Source organism: Haliotis rubra, unplaced genomic scaffold (genome assembly GCF_003918875.1).
Source record: "Haliotis rubra isolate DU_JTF1 unplaced genomic scaffold, ASM391887v1 Scf1404, whole genome shotgun sequence".
NCBI classification, from domain to species: Eukaryota; Metazoa; Mollusca; class Gastropoda; order Lepetellida; family Haliotidae; genus Haliotis; species Haliotis rubra.
This window is the reverse complement of record NW_025765342.1, coordinates 34,043-55,719: the sequence shown is the minus strand read 5'-3', so window position 1 is coordinate 55,719 and position 21,677 is coordinate 34,043. Positions and strand designations below refer to the sequence as shown.

The 21,677-nt window shown below is 38.7% G+C and overlaps 1 protein-coding gene across 10 annotated transcripts in view; it reads right to left on the bottom strand.

Moving 5' to 3' along the window:
* Positions 1 to 21,395, bottom strand: part of LOC124268929 (COP1-interactive protein 1-like) — a 124,409-nt gene extending 103,014 nt beyond the window's left edge. For 6 of the 10 annotated variants that reach the window (XM_046703948.1, XM_046703950.1, XM_046703953.1 and 3 more), the window contains exons 1-3: positions 21,105 to 21,395; positions 19,633 to 19,782; positions 19,397 to 19,417 (exon numbers count right to left, since the gene is read on the bottom strand). In XM_046703948.1, coding sequence (XP_046559904.1) covers positions 19,397 to 19,417; positions 19,633 to 19,782; positions 21,105 to 21,275 — 342 coding nt within the window. In that variant the 5' untranslated portion in view covers positions 21,276 to 21,395. Of the gene's footprint in view, positions 1 to 11,705; positions 12,120 to 19,396; positions 19,418 to 19,632; positions 19,783 to 21,104 lie in introns of those variants that run through there. The other 4 variants (XM_046703951.1, XM_046703956.1, XM_046703958.1 and 1 more) reach the window with 3 other exon arrangements.
* Positions 21,396 to 21,677: the final 282 nt, after the last annotated feature.

The window sequence follows — 21,677 nt, the reverse complement described above, 5'->3', positions numbered from 1 at the left end:
CAACATGAGCATGGATGCTGTGCTGACAATGTACCTTGAAACACAATCAAGGTCAACCCGCATCTGAACCTACAATCACGTCCAACATGGGCATGGATGCTGTGCTGACAATGTACCTTGAAACACAATCAGGGTCAACCCACATCTAAACCTACAATCACGTCCAACATGGGCATGGATGCTGTGCTGACAATGTACCTTGAAACACAATCAGGGTCAACCCACATCTAAACCTACAATCACGTCCAACATGGGCATGGATGCTGTGCTGACAATGTACCTTGAAACACAATCAGGGTCAACTCGAATCTGAACCTACAATCACGTTCAAGGCACCTCAGACATGCAGTACGGCAGTGCCTCTACATTTAAACTGACACACAATGACCCTGAATAAGGAAAGAGTATCAAGTAACCTGAATGGCATACACTGTGGGCTGTCATATCCTGTATAACATCTCATGAGACAGGTTTATTATGTTTACTCAACTTCACCTGAAAACAACCACTAAATTTGTCCAAACACCGGAGCGTCCAGATATTTATGGCTAAAGGTTGACCAGTACACGCTGCTGCTGTCTCACCTTATATCACACAAATGATCTACCACCCACACAGACACGACAGATATTGACAAACTTTCAGGAGTTGTAGGAATCTAATTTGAAAATGTGTTTGTACTAAAATCAGCAGAGTGGTGCAGTGGCACGTGGTGAACCATCATCAATTTCTAGACTCAACACCATCAATGGTACAAAACTGTGTACTGTCCAGGAACTGAAACATCGGGATTCTCATACTTGAATATTTTTTTTTTTTCCTTGTTTAACGCCGCACTCAGCATTATTCTAGCAATATAGCTGCAGTCTGTAAATAATCAAATTTTAACCAGACAATCCAGTGATCAATGGCATGAGCATCGATCTACGCTATTGGGATACGATGACATGTGTCAACCAAGTCAGTGAGCATGACCATCTGATCCTGTTAAGCGTATCTTACCACAAGCATGGGTTACTGAAGAACAATTGTAACCTGGGTCATCATGGGTCTACTAGCAAACAGCGATAAGTTGAGCACCGACCTGACAATTGACCCATATTAGCATGTATGAGTGCAGCCCAGTGGCGCTTGCTATTGTTAGCGAAGGGGCCCCGGGTTGTCCACGATCAAGTGTAGTGCGACTAGCTACACCGACGTGAGAGTCTTATGAGCAAGGTGTGTGCAGTTACACACAGAATCAATTTCATCATCATGTAATGCACGTGCACTAAACCTACATCTGCTCTACCTTTCACAAACCAATTAGGTTTGCTCATTGCCGTGCACTGCCTACTTCTCGTAAATCGTTCCCTGCGCTGGTCCAACTTATCCTAATGTCAGTAATTCTGACATGTCAGTGTAGTACTGGTTGTATAACAAAAAGGACAAAAGTTGCAAAAATCCCTTCCCTGAATTTTGAATAGGCAGCAACTTTCCAGCAACAATGTGAAACATGTTAACACAGCAAAATGTATTACAAACTGCACTTCAACACAATGTGAAAAGTTGAGCCAAATTAGAACAAGAGTCATCAGAAGATGACATATCCCCCCTGCCCCCACATATTTGAAAGAACAAATCATCTGACAGTCCAGCTTGATATTTCCAAATCATGAGAAATATAAATGCCAAAAATCTGTAAATAGCAAAAGGCACCATTTCAAAATTTGCCTAATATATCTGCCAAATTCTGTTGAAAGATATTGAACGCTTTTCGAGTTGTGCACCGGAAATGAAGCCCACCCCTCCCACCAGTCCTAACTGTTTCCATGGAAACCGGGAAAGATACATATGTCAAAAAATCTGCCAAATAGCAAAAGGCACCACTTTGGCATCTGCCTCACATATCTGACAAGTTTTGCTGAAAGATATTAAGAAGGTTTCGAGTTGTGCTCCTGAAACAAAACCCACCCCTCCCTTTTTCCGAATCGTTTCCATGGAAACCGGGAAAAATAAAAATGCCAAAAATCTGCAAATAGCAAAAGGCACCACTTAAGGTTCTGTTTGATGAGATATCTACCAAGTTTTGTTGAAAAATATTTTGAGTTATACTCTGGAAACAAAATGATTACGGACGGACAAGGCGACGACTATATCCCCCCGCATTACATGCCGGGGGGATAAAAAGGTACAACATGACCCTTCTACAAGAAACAGTCTGATGTGGAGGTTGACATGTAACATGTTGACCCCTGGATTGTGTAGATTGTTAATGGATTAGTATAGACAGGTCTCTATCCCTCACAACTATCTGCGGATGGTACAAGACGAGGACAATCTGCTCATAAATTGTCATCATTTTAATCAGATTCACACTCAAACACCACTGCCTGGGTGAATATCTGCCTCATAAACCTGACTTGACGGAGGTAACGTATTGATAACGAGGTGACAATCCTTGTTATCAGGTATAACAAGCATTAAGGGGATATATTGGCCAATAAATTTCATAAACAGTCTTCTGAAGCTGTTCTGGATCACAGGTAATGATTGAAAAAAAGCAAAGGATTATGTTTTGGGGGATATGAAATTGTGGCCTCAACTACAAAAAAATATCCCCAAAATAATCATGAGTACAAACGTTTTGTTCGTTATCTGTCTAACGTGAGTGTGTGAGTAAACACAGTTTAATGCACAGTGAGTGAGTGAGTTTAGTTTTACACCGCTTTTAGCAATATTCCAGTAATATCACTGCGGAAGACATCAGAAATGGGCTTCAAGGTTCTGGATCACAGGTAATGATTGAAAAAAAGCAAAGGATTATGTTTTGGGGGATATGAAATTGTGGCCTCAACTACAAAAAAATATCCCCAAAATAATCATGAGTACAAACGTTTTGTTCGTTATCTGTCTGACGTGAGTGTGTGAGTAAACACAGTTTAATGCACAGTGAGTGAGTGAGTTTAGTTTTACACCGCTTTTAGCAATATTCCAGTAATATCACTGCGGAAGACATCAGAAATGGGCTTCAAGGACTGTGCCCATGTGGGGAATCAAACCTGGGTCTTCGGCACGAAGAGCGAACGTTTTAACCACTAAGCTACCTCTTTAATGCACAGTGGGTAATATTACCGCTATATTTTTGCAATGTCATAATAGATTGATTGCAAGTAATTCCATGGCATTTGATTGCAAAATCTAAATACACAGTAAAGTTTTACATTGATTTACAGAGTGTAAACACCATTAAATACACATTTAGCTCCACACATAAAACAAATATCGAAGTCAATATAACAAGAAGACAAAGTCATCAATATCCCCCGCAACAGCAAAGTACTCTTTATGAATATGTCTACTAATTATGATTATGTCAAATGTTTTGGAGTGTATATAGCAAAGTGGAAGGAGAGTATTAAAAGGTTTTTTAAGATCTGCTCCAGAAAGGAGCACTACCACCAAATTCAGTTGAAGCCTAACTTGTTGTCATGGAAAGGCAACAAGATGACATCATCATAGCCACAGCCTAAGTCACGTTTCCATGGAAACAGCAAAAATAAATATTCATATCTGGGTCTAACACATCTAGGGATCGTGGTTGACATGTGTACCAAGTTTGGTTAAGCTATCACGAATAGGTTAGGAGATATGCTTCGGACAAAGTGTGACGGACGCACGGACAGACGGAACTCATTTCTATATCCCTCGCAACTTCTTTGTTAGAGGGGATAAAAATATATGGATTTGTGTATGTACAAGCTGAATGAGTGGCTGATCACAGACGCATGCTTGGTCACGATGAGGTGAAATTACCATTCATTAACAAGACCTACAGAGCAGCTCCAGCCAATCCTTATTGTGAGAGTAAGTAACTGAATATTGGATAAGTCAAGTTAACACCTGCAGTGCAGTATACAACAGTGATAATGAACTCAATGAAACCACTACTTCTAGTTTGTTATACATAAATCTAAAACAAGTGGCCTGATTCTTATATCCACTGGTTTATTATAAGGTTGTTTGTTACCGTATATGATCGTCTATAAGACGACCCCATGGATAAGACGACCCCCAAACTTGACCCTTAAAATCAGGGTCAAAATGGTATGTTTCATGCATAAGTCAATCCCCCGCGATGGGGTCCTAATCGCGGCAAACACAGACCACAGACAACTGGCAGTTACCAATAATTATAACTTTGGTCCACATTATTCAAAGAATTCACTGTCATATATATTGTGTCTACTCACGGATCGAAACGAAGTGTAGACAGAAAATGCATAATATATTTTGCTTCTCTAAATATCATATTTATTGTAGCAACAAACTGGCTTGCTTATTTTACCCCATTCAACAATCACGAACTGATTACCACCTCATTTTCCATTGACTGCTAGTTTACAGTAACATCGGTAAAAATGTGTGAATTTAAATGGCTTCCGTATTTTACCCCATTCCATGTGCTTACCACGTTCATGAGGGTCCGTATAACCTTAGTGTTGATTATATATATTTTACATAAAAACTGTAAATAAAATTACACAATGCTAGGATATATTTCTTTGGGTTAAATAATAGTATTCTGTATTATATTTTACTGACGACTGGCGTCAGAATTCATCCCATTATATTATTGTGCATGTTTGAACTTGTTCACCGGGAAACGTGTGCACAGCGGATTGCTATTTCCGGCTCAAATACAAACATAGTTTACTGTACTTCAGTTATGTCATGGCCGTTTTGGAGGTGACCTCCCACAAGTTAGACGTCCCAAAAGTTAGACGTGCTAAAACAACAAAGGTTATGGTTGGTTGCACTGAGGTTCACTACACTGTTACCTTCGTTAATTAATGGACTACTCCAAACATACTAATCCAAACACAAAGAGAAGAGATTAAGGATAATGACAATGACTTTATTTGACATGAAACAAAACAATTTGATTGTATTTTTCTTAATATGTTGCTTTACAACCCACCTATGTTTAAAAACATAATTATTAAGTGAATAATGATGAACATAATAAAAGGTTAAAAAATGAGTTAAAGTTAAAAGAACATATATACATATTTATAACAATTTTTAAAATGGTAAAAGTGGAATTATTGTATTATTGTGTTTGTTTCTAGATTGTTTGATATAATTTTGTATGAATAAGATATGTAGTGATAGTTTTAATTAATTTGGGCTTTGTAAGAATGTTGAGATCAGAAGAGTTAGCATTGTTGAGGTACTGTTTTAAAGCATTGGTAAATGGGGTTCTTTGTATATTATATTTTGAGCAGTTAAAGATAGTGTGGGCTATTGTTTCAGGAATTTAGCAAGTGATACATTTGCCGTTTGGATGAAGGTTGATCTTGTGCAGATAGTGTTGAATTTGGTAGAGTGGATAATGTTTTCCTATTATTTGGGGGTTATAATTGAATGTTAACCATACACCCTGTACTTCTTTCTATATTTTATTTGTTTATGCTGGAAAAACAATGCTAGGAAGGAAGTAACTCCTTTAAGTTAATGGAAACTTAACAACATATTGTGAACATTGCGAAAACACATTTCGAGAACCCAGTGATTGAGTAAGCCAGTCAACATTAGCATTCTGATCAAAGTATTTCTGTACAAATGTGAAAACCATCTTGTTAGTGTATGGGGCAGGTTCATTATATGAGTGGGTAAGACAAGGTTGTATTCACAGTCACACCTGATTAATTTGTCTGACTTTTGGGACGTCTAACTTTTGGGAGTAAACCGTTTTGGCAGCTCAGGAGGAAGGACTGAAGTGGATCAGAAGAGGTGAAATTGATTTAACATTTTGTTCAGGATATCGTATGTGTGAATGTGTGTGTGGATGTGTGCATGCATTGGAGTGTGTGAGTGTGTGCCTGTGTGCCTGTACGTCTGCTTGTCCTAGTGTTGGGAATTGGTGTAAATCTCATATTTGATGATTGGTTCATTACAACCGATCAATCATCGAAAATAATTGGTTAGCGTCATTTATCAAATTTTCCTGGTTATGTTTGTTAATGCACAAAAAATAAAGAAAAAACATGTAGTTCTCTCGGGTTTTTTCACAAATTGCACAAAATGCAATTGCAAATTTCACATCTTTAAAGGATAACTAGTGTGTTAGGAACATACATTTCCTGGAGTTGTTAAGATAAATTTAATCATGACTTGGAACGAGCTTGTAGTGCTTATGCAATGTAGAGACAAAATCAACCTTTTGCAATTTATATTGTTATTGCAAACAAGTGTTCCAAAATCGTTTGTGTTCGATTATGAGAAAAAATGATCGATTGCTTGGTCGTTTTGTCATTATTTTTGTCTTCGATTATTTCAATTAATCGGACCACCACTAGCTTGTCCTGACAAACACAGGTTGTATAGTACATGAACTTCACACTACTTGCCTGCTGAGATACCAAGCCACAGTTTGACTCTCACCCTTCAAGACCTTGTTTTATCCCCTTTACGCCAACATTAGACCGAGTCACAACAAGTACAACCATTCAGCATCTTTACACAGGACACAGCCAGGGATTGAACCACTGACCTGAAGATACACAAGATGTATATATCGACCACTTGGTGAATATCTGGTTCATTTCCAAATCACCAACCCGTGAAGGTCCGGGTTAGAATATTGATCTTCAGTAACCCATGCTTGTCGTCAGAGCAGACTAACGGGATCAAGTGGTCATGCTCGCCGACTTGGTTGACACATGTCATTGGTTCCCAATTACGCAGATCAATGCTCATGCTGTTGATCACTGGATTGTCTGGTCCAGACTCGATTATTTACAGACCGCCGCCATATAGCTGGAATATTGCTGAGTGCGGTGTAAAACTAAACTCACTCACTCCAAATCACCAAGGGTCATAATCATACACTTGGCATTCAGTCCACTAAGTGGTTCAACTAGGAGCACAGTTAGCACAGTTCTGCAAAAGACCCCACAACCTATTATCAGAGGATGTTATGTCATACTACGCCCCACTGTCTAGACATGGGATGCCACTACATACAATATGACAGGGTAGCAGGGATCAGCTTGTGTTCGGTCAGTGTTACTGAGAGTCTGCCAGTGTTGCAATAGTAACTGGCCTATTGACCATGTTGACATCACACTGAGGACAACACAAAGGAAGAAGATCCGTTTACTGATGTTCCCTGACAGCAGAGACCATATAATAGATAATAATATCTATTATATGATCTCTGCTGACAGCCATACCTTATTGGCTCCAGTCACAACAGATTACTTTAACAAAATGGTTTAGGGTCAAGCTTCATTAAGTCTGGTAGGCAGCATGTCTTACATTGATTTGTAAGAATTGAATTCCAGCACAGTTAGCGGCTAAGAATAGATTCACTGTTTTATGTTTCAAGGTGATAAGCAGAGTGAGTGAGTGAGTGAGTGAGTGAGAGAGTGAGTGAGTGAGTGAGTGAGTGGAGTGGGTGGGTGGGTGGGTGAGGTGAGTGAGTGAGTGAGTGAGTGAGTGAGTGAGTGAGTGAGTGAGTGAGTGAGTGAGTGAGTGAGTGAGAGTAAATGATTAATCCAAAGAAGCGGTATTCTCCAGGTCAAAATATATCGTTTGTCCTGTCATCTACACACTGTCCAGTACTTTCAAGTATTACAAGCACATATCAATACAGGCTCTTCAAAAGCCATTACCGCCTTGCCATGATACCCTGTACATGTGTCACTATATACCCTTCCCCACTGACCGGTATGTACCTCTATCCCTGCTGGTCAACACTCCATCAAGTGGTCAAACAAAGGCTATACTTATCACATATACCTATCATCGGACCATCCTAACCTTGAAGATTTCTCTGTCCTGTTAAGCAAGGTGCGAGTGTGATCCCCTGAGAAAGTCGGTAATCCAGGGGCTCGGGTGCATTGGCTTGGATCAACAGAGCTAATACCCTGGGTGGGAGAGTGGATTTGAGGTGATTGAGACCAGGGTGTGGGATTGTTCAATGGGGGGTTGTCAGATGTGTTTGTTGTAGGAGGTTGGAACACAAACAATACTCACAAGGTGGACGTGAAATTACCATTTCCAATTTTCAGGGTAGGCTACACAATGAAGTGTGCAATATCCAGATATATCCAACACCTAATATAGGATCCTGAGGATTATAAGTAGCTTTTTATGACTGGTACTTTGGCATGTGAATCAGTGGATCACGTTCTGTCAATTGCTACACAGAAGTTGGTGTGATCCATTTTCGACAACCACCAGGTATATTTTAAGTCCCGTATACAGACAAAGTCTACTCGTCATGTGAATCACTTAATCTGTTATGTGAATCACTGTACCATTGTCATGTGAATCACTGTACCACTGTCAGTAATCAGAGTATCCCACCACCAGCTGTTATTAGCCCCTGTATACATAAATTCCTCGCTCCCTCCGACACACCTATTCTACACTGTTCAGTCACCTATTTACACTCAGTGTAATAAATCATGTCACTTCAGCCCTACAGTGTTGCCCCTTCTTTTCTTCAAAACGCACAGTCTTGTCATCAATCATAAAGTCCCCACATCAGAATAGCCATAAACTTCTAATATGCTCCAATCTCACACAGGCTTCTAGTTAACTTCCTTCACAATGGCAAACAAGGTCATTCAACAGAACAATTTATTGTCAGATGCCTATTGTGCCTCCTATGTTGAAGTGTTCTCTCCACAGGCCTGCATTATGTCCTTGGTAATAAATCCTCTATGCACACAATCCCTGGATAACAAATACACAAATGTTTTCTCTTTATAATATCATAAAGCTGTTGTTTGCACAATCCCTCCATAGCGTGGAGCCGCCGACGGGTGATCTGTAATTATGTATTCCCCTTACAAGTGCACAGCGACTGATCACTCAATGGAGTATATCGAATCACCACAATTTCCCTTTATTGCCCACAGTTATGAATATGTCCTAGAGATTTAAAGTCAATGAGTATTCAGAGTACATATAATAAATACCGCCTTCCTACACAGGACATACAAATATATCAAACAAACATTTACTTTGCAGATTCTGCATGTTAAATTGTGACAAGACTAAAGGTATCCTCAGAGATCATTATTAACTATCATGACCATAGATATGCAACTGATTTTATCTGTTGAAACAGTCAATTATAAAATACAAAAAAAAAATTATTTTGCTTTAAATCTCTACACATCTATATCTAATCTTAAGCGTCAGCTGTCTGTATTAGTCAATGTTAATAATGCACGTCTAGTCCTCATCGTTCAGTTCTGTTTGTTGAACTGATAACACTATGAGTGATACAATGTAATTGTTTTTAATAACGTGTAGAAGAACATCAACACAAATCCATGTAATGATCTCACACACTACAGTATTATGGATCATACTGATGGATGATACACAGGTAAAATACTATGTGTGTGTCATTAGTAAGGTCATGGCACAATACACGTTATTATTAATTTGATTCCAGAAGAATGTATTTTTCAAGAAGTTTGTTTCTTTGTTGAATGCTGCACTCAGCAATGTTTCCACAATCTGAGAGAGATATAGGCATGCTCAAGTCTTGCCAGACAATCTAGTGATTCACATCATGAACACTGATCTACAGAATTGCAATATGATGACAAGCTTTAACCATAGCAGCAGTAAGTCTGGAAACCCAATCCCATTATAGACATCTGACCACAGTCAAGGGATGTGAAGAAGTATGTGCAATAAAATATAAAGGAAAGGCACTGATGTAGGTGTCATAAGATAAGAAAATCTTAAAAAATGTTTAACCTTTTAAAACTACAAGTACATGATGATGCTTTAAATTTAGATATATTATAAAATGGCAGCAAGAACTTATCATTAAAGCAATACAGCATTACACATTAAATAGCAAGCATTTTTCTTGAATGCTGTAAATATTTTCATATGTCTTAATAACTGTCTCCATACATAGGTCTCTACCATTTCTGTACTATATTTCTTTCTATATTACATGTATGTTGTTGTATATTTATCATGTTGTAAATACTCGATATAAAATATGTTTAAATCAAAATAAGATCTTGATAAAGACCAACTCTATTAATGTAACTGTGAAGAAGTAAATAAATTTGATATTGAAATTACCATTTCCATTGTGGGTCTATACAATAGAGCGCGCACAATATCCAGCAACGTCCACAACAAACAAAGGATGTTCAATATTACAAGAACCTTCTACCAACTGTGGCTTTGTCAGAGGTCTGTTTCTACAGGAACCTAGTATTATATGTATATGTTTGCCATTACTGTAGATCCAAGACAAGTTGAGATGTCTGCGTGTGCAATGTAATGGCCCATAAATCCACTTAATACTCAACTGATACAACTATCAATACCGCTGATACTCCTACACAAGCCCTTGCACGAGTATCAGTAATGTATATGTTAGTACTTCAATATCAGGATGTCGCTTATTCCAACAATAACACACTTTAATAACAAATCAAATGGTTCCTGCTATGATATCTCACTAGTAAAGCTTTAAAAGAACTGAAAAACAATGGACAAGACCAGACTTGCAAAGCCACACAGAGCCTAACTATATCACAGGCCATACTAGTCCTACACTAGTAATGGGATAAGATAGTCATAGTAATTAGATCCATATGGCCAAAAGCTGGTCATGCTGACAGTGTATTCTCCTCAGGGAGTTCAGATAAATATTTGATAAGTGGAATTATAGTAGATAATTATTTAGCAGTGACATGATCAATGGTCATTTAATCTTTAACGATGGAGTGTTAGCACCATAAGTGATACACAGTTATTTATGAGGAGACAGTTACTTTAACTTTGGACATCGTTGTGAGTACAAACAGAAGCTTATCACCAAAGTCAACAGACCGTTATCAAGCTTTCCTCATATCTTAAAATACCAACAAAATCTATTTCAGCAACATCTTTAAGCATTCGCTCTGAAAATACAACCACACATTTAACGGCTTGCCTTTTTTGTTTCTGCATGGACACACACATAATCTCTATTTTCCCACCACCAATGCACCAATTCAGTTTTCTCCAAAACTTGAGACTAGCTTGAACATAACAATGTTACGATGGTGACTTATTATTGACCGGACAGAATTTTACTGGAGACTGGCTCCAAACCAGTGGCTAAGACAGGGATTGCAAATTCGAAATCAAGAACACAACATTTATGTTATTAAGGTCAGGTCATTGAACACGTACAGCATATAAACAATTTGTGTTAATTACATAGCTGGGGATTAGGACCTTACCTCGTTAGGAATATTCCATCAATGGCCTGTGTTACAACTTACATGAACAGACCTGGTCGTGTCGATTAGTGTATTAGATCTATGTCTAACACACCCCATTGAGTATTTCATTCATATGTATTCAAAGGAAAGCCAATAAGCCCATGTCAATATTCTAAGAGTTACAACTCAAATGTACAACAGTAATTGCAATATAAAACTACTATAGAACTATTTTTTTTAAATAAATGAAAAAAAATGATATTTAAAAAATGTTATTCAAAGGTATTTTTAATGTCAGATAATATTCTTGTAAAAATGTCAATGCATTCATGTGACAATGAAAATAAGAAATATAAAAGTGTCAAATACCTATTAACTGACATAGAAAACTAACTGACAGCATAATTGAGATGACATGGTACTGCAACAGCCCTGACAAACACCAACGATGCAACAACTCACAGCCACATTAGCTTGTTCAATGGGTTCCTTCCAGGTAACTCTCTTGTTCAGTAGGGGGCTACCACTGGGGCTCCGTACCGGGCTCCGACTCGGACTCCGGAGCCGATACCTGTCCTCTCGATCCATCCCAGTATTTCCTTGTTATCCGACCATCACACCTTCAATTACTCCACTGTTAATTAGCACACCCAGCACAGACCTCCTCCCAGTGTCCAGCCACACTCAAGCCATAATGGACGTTGGCTAATTTTATGTTCCTGGCTTAGTTATTAACCATACCCCACACAAGTAAAGCTATTTACTTTACAGTTCTACCAAGGCAGGCTTCACTGAGCCTCCTTCATACTACAGCTTGGACCCATTGTTGCCACAGGCGACTCGGAATCGCCTATTCAATGCCCATGATAAATAGGCTAAAAGTTGATTCTCTTATCAGGACTTAGCTGTGGAGCGCGAAAGTTTGACTCGGGGAACAGACAGGTCCCCGCACGCACTCCTACAACCGCCAGGGCTGACTGTGTACAGTCTCTACCTTCGTTCAGTGTAATAGACATGTTAACACGGACCATAATGTCAGTATTGTGGTCCTGTATTGTGAAGACCTGTCTCCCCGCTGCCCTAACCTTCAGTTGTTTAATGACCTGTGTGTTATAAGTGTAATTGATGAAGTATCTTACAGTGCTACAGTTTACAGAATGATACATTATGCAACAGCCACTCGCTGACAAGTTGAGTGGAAAAAAACTTAAGGAATGTATAACTTAATGCTTGCATGTCAGATAATATAATCATCCACATCATTCAAGCAGAAAATCTGTGATCGAATCAAACGTCTTATTGAAGTAATTACAGGTGACCCGGCGCTTGATGCACGTGGGCGACTCTGTCCACATGAGTAGATATCATTGTCCACTAATTTCACAGTTCTATTTTAAAAACAAACAGGTGTTTCCTCTTCATGGATGTGATCAGGGCAATTAACCTGGGGCTCAGTTTTGTACACACAAACGTGTTACCATCCAACTTCTAAATGCCTCTCAAGCATCTGGTCCCTAAATACCCATACTAAAACCTTCACTTGGATATTACAATATAAATTAGATTGATTTGTTTTGAAATTTATCTACAACTAAAGGATTCATGATTTAAATATTAAAAAAATTACATTAATAAAAAACCCATAATTTATTTTGATATACTGACATTTTCTTGTGACAGATCTCATAAATGGCTGTAGATATAGTTCTCCATTAGTCTCTTTCCTTTCACACAGTTTGGCACATCTTGACACATAACTTGTATGCCATATTTCGCAAGGTAGATATTTCAGCAGCACCCCACTTCCCTCTCAGTCAGATCTTATAAAATGTGCATACAAAAACCTTTGACAGTTGCTGCAATATAAGAGGACTTTAAGGTTGGAATCCCGATGCTCCAACTGCCATCAACATGACATCATCTTGTGGCCTTGTCACATGATCCTACCTAACCATCTTTTCTCATAAATATCATTAAAATATCAAATAAATCCTTCTAAGAAATATCCTTCTGTGTTACACTGTTAAGTCTCACATTTGATTATTGACTAGTACTTCACAGCCATAACAATATCAATTCAAGCATAAATATTGATGATAATCAGGAAATATAACACCAATCTAATCTCATTGTGTTGGTAATTGTTTTTAAAGAATTAAGTTGGGGATAGTAGCTACATTCATTTAAGTGAGGATATCAAAACTTGAATGTTTATAAACTGACTAACAGAACTAAGTTTGAGTCATTGTCAGTGATATCAATACATGTTGAATATCTGTTACCATGGTGATCATGTAACATATGTTATATTTCATTTATTTGGGATTACACTTTCTTTGTAAAGTACAGATCTAGTACTTTTGGGGGGTTGAGTCCCATCCGGGATTCGAACCCACACGCTCAGAGTCAGGCACCTAATCCCCATGGTGATCATGGTCATAGTGAGTGAGTGAGTGAGTGAGTGAGTGAGTGAGTGAGTGAGTGAGTGAGTGAGTGAGTTAGTGAGTGAGTGAGTTTAGTTTTACGCGGCACTCAGCAATATTCCAGCTATATGGCAGCGGTCTGTAAATAATCGAGTCTGGACCAGACAATCCAGTGATCAACATCATGAACATACCAAGCTGATGTTTACCTCACTAGACATACCAATGACAAATGAGAAAATATTTCCTTGTCTTTTCTACTCAATCAAAATTCAGATGAATATCCCCTAACCTCAGCACCACCAGTGAATTGATGGCATGATGCCACTTGTAACAGAAATCCAGTTACATGAAAGAGTGAGTGAGTTGAGTTTTACACCGCTTTCAGCAATATTCCAGCAACTTCGCAACGGGGACACCAAATATGGGCTTCCCACATTGTACCCATGTGGGGAATCGAACCCGGGTCTTCGGCGTGATGAGCAAACACTTTAACAACTAGGCTACCCCACCACCACTTTCCATGATAGAGGAAAGCCTGAAGAGATGCAAGTCTCTGATGTTTATCACCTTGGTGAAACCCCCAAGCATGGGGATGGTGGTGGCAGACCTATATCATCAGGCCAAAACAAGATTTGAACGTTCAGTCATATGTGGCCGGTGTGACCAAGAAATCTCAACCCTTCACAGTAATTGACTGGATCTTAGACCACTGGGCCACCTATGCACCCTCAATGATACTGAAATGATTTGCTTAAACTAACAGATTATGGAATGTTGACAGTAAGGTACAATTATCAGGTTATCCTTTTCTACATATCATTAAAGTATATTCTGAAAACAAATGTTACAGTATTATTTTCAACAAATTTCAACAAATTCATTGACAATGTGATCTAAACTGTAGCATTGCACCAAACAATAAGGCACTTGTTAAGTCATGTATATTATTAAAAAAAAATCACTTTTAGCCTAATCTGAACATAAAAGAGATCTCACCTCTTGGGTCACGACCTCAAATTGATCCAAACTCATTGCTAAATATTTCCAATCTGCACATGGCAAAGCACAGCACTACAAAAATGTCTTCGCGCCAAGCTGCCATTTGTTGTAATCCCATTGTTTATTCCCCAGTCATAAAAAAATTCAAGTGTAAACTCTCCGCAACAGTTCTTGACAGTTCCCTGGCTGCACCCCCTCCAGGGAGAGTTGTGGGGAGACGGGACTGTTCTGTGTAATTTCTGTGGAGCGGTTCAGGGGGAGCATGTAAGAGTCGCTGCTCAGACACGAGTTAGACACACAGGGACTCAACCGTCACTTGGAAGATGGTTCATAAGTAGGGCCGACCCGAAGGTTGTGTGAGACTTACGTCTCAATATGTCCATGAAATTGATATATCGGGGCAACATGGAGGAGAGAGTGGGCATATTGCAGGTTGTTGTGAGCAGAATATTGCAGTATTGCACAACTGGTGTCAGGAGGAAGTACCCTTCTTAACTTCACTTTCAACACTGTTTCAGTTACGTCAATGCATAGGTGTTCGCCAGTGTGGCACTGGTCACAGGCATTTTACTACTTTGAAGATCAGGAAGACAGGGTTAGACAAGGCCACAAACAACTTTGCCCAAGATTAGTGAAATCTGGTCACACTGGTTCTTTTCTATCCGAATCTGGTTCTTTGACCTAAACACTTGTCCGAAAGAGCCATGGGCCAGCTGGATATGACCAAAGGTGACCACCCTGGAGGGTATGCGCGAACCAAGGACAGTAACCTGGACATTATAGACCACTGAACTACCTGTGTCCCCAGTATTGCCTGGATATGGTGGAACACACCTTGTCTGGTTCATGTTGTGACTCTTGAAGCAGTTCTCACATCTAGGATCAGTAAAGCATATTGAAGCTTCTATTCTTCCAGTAGGGAAAGACATGGTGTATGGCAGCTTGAGTACATAATAGGTGTCTACATGACTTACACCAGCACTGGATGAGATGGAATTAGAGGTGGCCAGTGTTGTTCAGTTGTAATCAGGACATCAAAAAGTACATGAGGACCCACAAGTTCAAGGAGACACACTGATGGCTTACTGTAAGTCTACAGGGAGTCCATGCAGGAAGTACAAGACTTAGGACCCACATGTTCAAGGAGACATAAAGATGGCTAGCCCTCAGTGTACAGGGAGTTCATGCAGGAAGTACAAGACTTAGGACCCACATGTTCAAGGAGACATAAAGATTGCTAGCCCTCAGTGTACAGGGAGTCCATGCAGGAAGTATGTGACTAAGGACCCACATGTTCAAGGAGACATAAAGATGGCTTGCCCTCAGTGTACAGGGAGTCCACGCAGGAAGTATGTGACTAAGGACCCACATGTTCAAGGAGACATAAAGATGGCTAGCCCTCAGTGTACAGGGAGTCCAAGCAGGAAGTATGTGACTAAGGACCCACATGTTCAAGGAGACATAAAGATGGCTAGCCCTCAGTGTACAGGGAGTCCAAGCAGGAAGTACAAGACTTAGGACCCACATGTTCAAGGAGACATAAAGATGGCTAGCCCTCAGTGTACAGGGAGTCCAAGCAGGAAGTACAAGACTTAGGACCCACATGTTCAAGGAGACATAAAGATGGCTAGCCCTCAGTGTACAGGGAGTCCATGCAGGAAGTACAAGACTTAGGACCCACATGTTCAAGGAGACATAAAGATGGCTTGCCCTCAGTATACAATGAGTCCATGCAGGAAGTACAAGACTTAAAGTACTGTCGGAAATGCTAGAAAAATGCTTTTTAGCCTTAATACTTTGATAAAGGTGATAAATGTACTATGTTGTCAATATATCAACTCGCCTATAGTGTACCTAATTTTTATTTCAATCGATTTAACATTCCCATGCATTTAAAGGGCAGTTTACAGGAGAGAATATGGTACCAAAACAACAACTTAAAAATTTTTCAGAGTTCAACAACAGAAATCTGAAATAGTCTCTACATTCATGCTAATAATACAGGCGGTGTAAAAATATGAATCAACGTTTTTCTTTAACAAACAAATGTTGAATGTTTGTGTTACTTTACTTAATTATCGTTTCTTTATTGAAGAAATATCAATATAAATGTTAAGTCTTGATAAATAAGTTTCCCGTCATGCATGCACATCTTTATCACAGCGTCCACTTTGGCCAACTATTTGCAGTCAATTGTTGCAAAGGTTTATAAGTTTTTTTGTGCTTGAAAAAGACAGAGGTAAACCTTTCATTAGTTTAGAAAGGGTTTATTACAGAACTTGTAGAGCTGTTGGTATGTCTTACCAACAAGTTTACAATATTGTACACAAATCAGACAAGACAGGGACCGTCTCAAAAGCAAAACCAGGACGTAAAACCATCCTTGACAACTTTGACAAGGGAGTACTTAGACGGACGGTCTACAAACTTTATGAGAAGAAGAATATATATATTCTAAAGAAGCTACACCAGTGACTTCGTTAAGTCTTTGGCTAATGTTCACAACTAGAATAAATTGACCGAATTACATCCATATTTTTGCAATGAAATATACTGTTGACATGCAAAACATTTATTAAAACGTTGCACATTTCTACAATCAATCGATAAGATAACACAAGTGATAGGATTCTTTCCAATGTACAGTAATTCGTATGTTTATTTCAAAACAAACACACATACACACATACACAAATGATCCCTTACATAACCAATACGTATACTATACGTACACATATTCAACATTTTGAAGAAAACATCTATTGAGATGACCCCTTCCCCCGAGCGTGTGCTCAGGTGTCAATTTCACCTGTCGATACCGTGCATGCTGATGACGTAACACAGGCAGTTAATGTTTGTATCAAATAACGTCCCACTACCTGTTATTTTTCTAAGTTTTTGGTATTTTCATCAGTAAAGACACATTTTAGGGCATGTCTCAAAATTTATTCCCTCGGTCTACATTAGGTAGATGTTTCTTAAAGTGACATTTGTTATTTATGTAACTGTAATACCTCTGAATTTTAAATATAAGTCAAAAAGCATTTTTCTAGCATTTACGACAGTACTTAAGGACCCACATGTTCAAGGAGACATAAAGATGGCTTGCCCTCAGTATACAATGAGTCCATGCAGGAAGTACAAGACTAAGGACCCACATGTTCAAGGAGACATAAAGATGGCTTGCCCTCAGTATACAATGAGTCCATGCAGTCCAAGGACCCACATGTTCAAGGAAGACACAAGAGTCCATGCAGGAAGTACAAGACTAAGGACCCACATGTTCAAGGAGACATAAAGATGGCTTGTCCTCAGTGTACAGGGAGTCCATGCAGGAAGTACAAGACTAAGGACCCACATGTTCAAGGAGACATAAAGATGGCTTGTCCTCAGTGTACAGGGAGTCCATGCAGGAAGTACAAGACTAAGGACCCACATGTTCAAGGAGACATAAAGATGGCTTGCCCTCAGTATACAATGAGTCCATGCAGGAAGTACAAGACTAAGGACCCACATGTTCAAGGAGACATAAAGATGGCTTGTCCTCAGTATACAGTAATATCACAGCGAGGAACACTGAAAATGGGCTTCAAACCTATATGGGGCCTCAAACCAGCACAATAAGCAAATGTGTTACCACTAGGCTACACCACTGCATCAGTGTGCCCTTTGGAATTTAGGTAAGTACATTAATCACATCATGTATACAATGGACTATAAGATTTACCATACAGAAAGGAACATACTTGAGTTAAGATTCAAACTAGCAGATCAAGTGTCCATGATAATCCTACAGTCTTAAAACCATAAACAGGATAACACACTGCAGTATATGTACCCAACAGTAGACCAGCTGCACCAGTAATAAACTACAGTGTTACTATGGTCACCAGACTGTCAAGATAAGATGGCCCAATTCCTATTGTAAATCAAGAAAGATAAACACACATGCAACATGTTTAATCTTGACAGAGTCAACACTAATTAACATCACTGTCTCAGAACTTGATAACAGCAATATTTATACACACATGATTCCAATGCTTCATCTATACACAAATAATATTCTTTTGAAATGTATGAAAATATACCCAGTACATCATTTGAAATTTTTCAATACACCATGTTATACCTTATCATTGCTTATGTATCGGAGTTCAAAACTTGGGGGATCCCCCAAGGTTTGCTACTTTTCAATTTAAATTGAGGAGCCCTATTACTTTATCGATTTATGCATTAGAGAGCCCTTGCATTCCGGCCACATTTTGAACTATTACAAATGACAGTGCAAAATCAACATTAACTAGAAGCACTCATACAATCTCTACAACTAGAGAGTAGTTCAGTGAGTTGTTTCAGTTCTGTCAGCATTAGGTTTACCCAAAGATTAAGGAACAACTTGGTGCAGTGAAGTCTAAAAACTCTGAAGGGCATGCATATCACACAAGGCTGGTGAACTGTTATGTGTTAAACATCACAACATTGAAGCAACATTTTCATTTATAATATCACCTTTTTGCCAATTAAAAAATACAACAAAATGTTCTTTTCGATAAGATCATACGACACAGTTGTTGCAATTCAAAATTCCAGTCTCAAACAATTTCCGTTTTCTCCAAATATATCTCAAATGAAAATGTAAATTGAATGTTCATCTTTATGCATGGAACCTTTAGTGTTAATGACAGACCAGAAGGTTTTTCACACAAAACATGTAACTAAATCTACCTGATGTTTTGCCTCTGTAAGCTGAAATCAACAAGCACAATACTGCAACACAACACACCAAGTCAAAATGACAGATTCACAAGATTTTTTTACAGCTGGGATTTATCTTGGATTCCAAACCAAGTGCCTCAGACTGGCAAATTTTTTTAAAAAACATTAAATTTCATTTAACACGAGTGTGTTTGATTCTCTTTCAGCCAAGAGGTCATCATATGTGGAGAAGATGTGCAACTGACCTTGACACTGCCAGAAGTCTTGGCCAGTTTAGACTCGAGGATGGCAACTCTCTCGTTGGCTTCTTTCTCCAGCTCCTCCACTGTCTGCACCAGCACCTCATTCTGTTCACTCAGGTCATTCACGTAAGACTGCAGGATACGCACTCGTGTCTGTCAGGGGAGGTAATTGGGTGTTAGCGTGATCAGACACATGGCAAACTCCGACATACAGTTGTAATTCAAGAACAAAAAAAGGAACAGGACAAAATATAAGATATTTTTAGGATTACATCCTTTTCTAAATCCCTAAATTAAAATGTTACTAAAACCGATCAGTTTTACAAAGCAACGTAATCTGACTCTTCACATCACCTCTCCATGGACCTTCAGAACTGCATATCATACGTATTCACACTAGCTAAGCAGATTACTGAAATCCAAATCGGTTTTCACTTGTAGGTGTCATCATCTGCAAGATTTCACTACCCAGTTTTCATGATTACACCTGTACAAGGAGTGTGAATGTTGCAACAAACAACTTCTCATTCTCACTGATATTTGTTTTGAGCTTTTGCAGGTAGTGTATCCGCAAAAGCACAAAACAAATATACTTGGTTAGGGTATCTTTGAAATTTTCATGAGTCTTTTTTACTTCTTTATCTCTGGGATCACATAACAAACAGGTGCCCCTTTGCCGTTATGTTTTCCTGTTTAAGTCTTAACCTGAACAAGCAGAGTTCATAATTATTTTGTCAAAATGATTATCTATAGACTATTTGTAAGGTTTAATAAGAGATATAGTTCAAGTACTGCAGCTGAAAAGCGCCCTGGGAGTTGTGACAACTATGCTAAAAAAAATAAAATTAATAATATTCCAATCGGGCATTTCATAGATAAAGATGGTGGGAACAGTTTCATATGGCACTAATCTCCAATGGTTATGAAATTCTTCTTTAATCTGAATAACCATATGTATGATACTTGGTAACTGAAAAAACATAACAGATCTCTGCTAATTCATAAAATAATATTATTGAAATCATACACACCACCCATGATATATCTATATTAATGTGCATATAACATCTATTTAGAAAATGCCCTTACATTGTAAACGTCCATCAGATAATGACCATGATTATCATGTTTCTAGAGGCACACAGCTGTACACATGGTTCAAGTGGAGACAAGTACAAACACAGGTGATATATTATACAGTCTACCATGTAGGTTTCTATAAATACTAATTTGCTGACCTTAACTCAAATGCTGGTAACAGAAGTACATAATTTAACTTTCAGTAACATTAACAAGTCAACAAATGTTAACGTTTACAACGAAATGGACACAGGTAAAACAATCAAGATTGAATCATGGTAATCTGTCATGTTTGTTGACAAGCGATGAATGAAAGATGCACCGTGTACAACTATAGGCTGTCTCAGTGGCAAATAATACGTATAAATGTACCTATTCATATGCATTATACTGACCTTTGATGTTTCCTCTCCTGTTTTTTCGGCTTCCTCGAGTCTCCTCAATTTTCCCTCATACAGACCCCTGAACTCGCCGAGCAAACTCTGCATTTGGCCACGATTAGCTCCGCCACTTCTTCCATATCTTCTGGTCACCACAGACGTTTCCGAGCTGTATCTTTCTGACATTGTGATCTAAGTCTAATTCGTTGTCCGCACATAAATTTGTGGAGGGTATTTCTAAGACTGTAAACTACATGCTCAATTTCAAACATCACCCTGTACCGACTCCATTTGTAAACATCAACGTCGCCATGATAGATTTTCTTGATAATATGTTACGACTATTCTGGTTGGTCAATTTGTCAGACCGACCCCAGTTAAGGAACATTGCGATTGGTCCACTTGATCGGATCTCTATCTTGGCCTTGGGGCGCGTTCGAAGGATCAGACCATGGCAGATTTCAACAAGAAGATACCGGTTTATAAATCGTATTTCCCTACAAAAATAAATGAAAAGATTAATGGAAACACACCTTTAAACAATCGTATGGTTTGAAATTAAATATTATTCTCGTCTACATGGTAAGC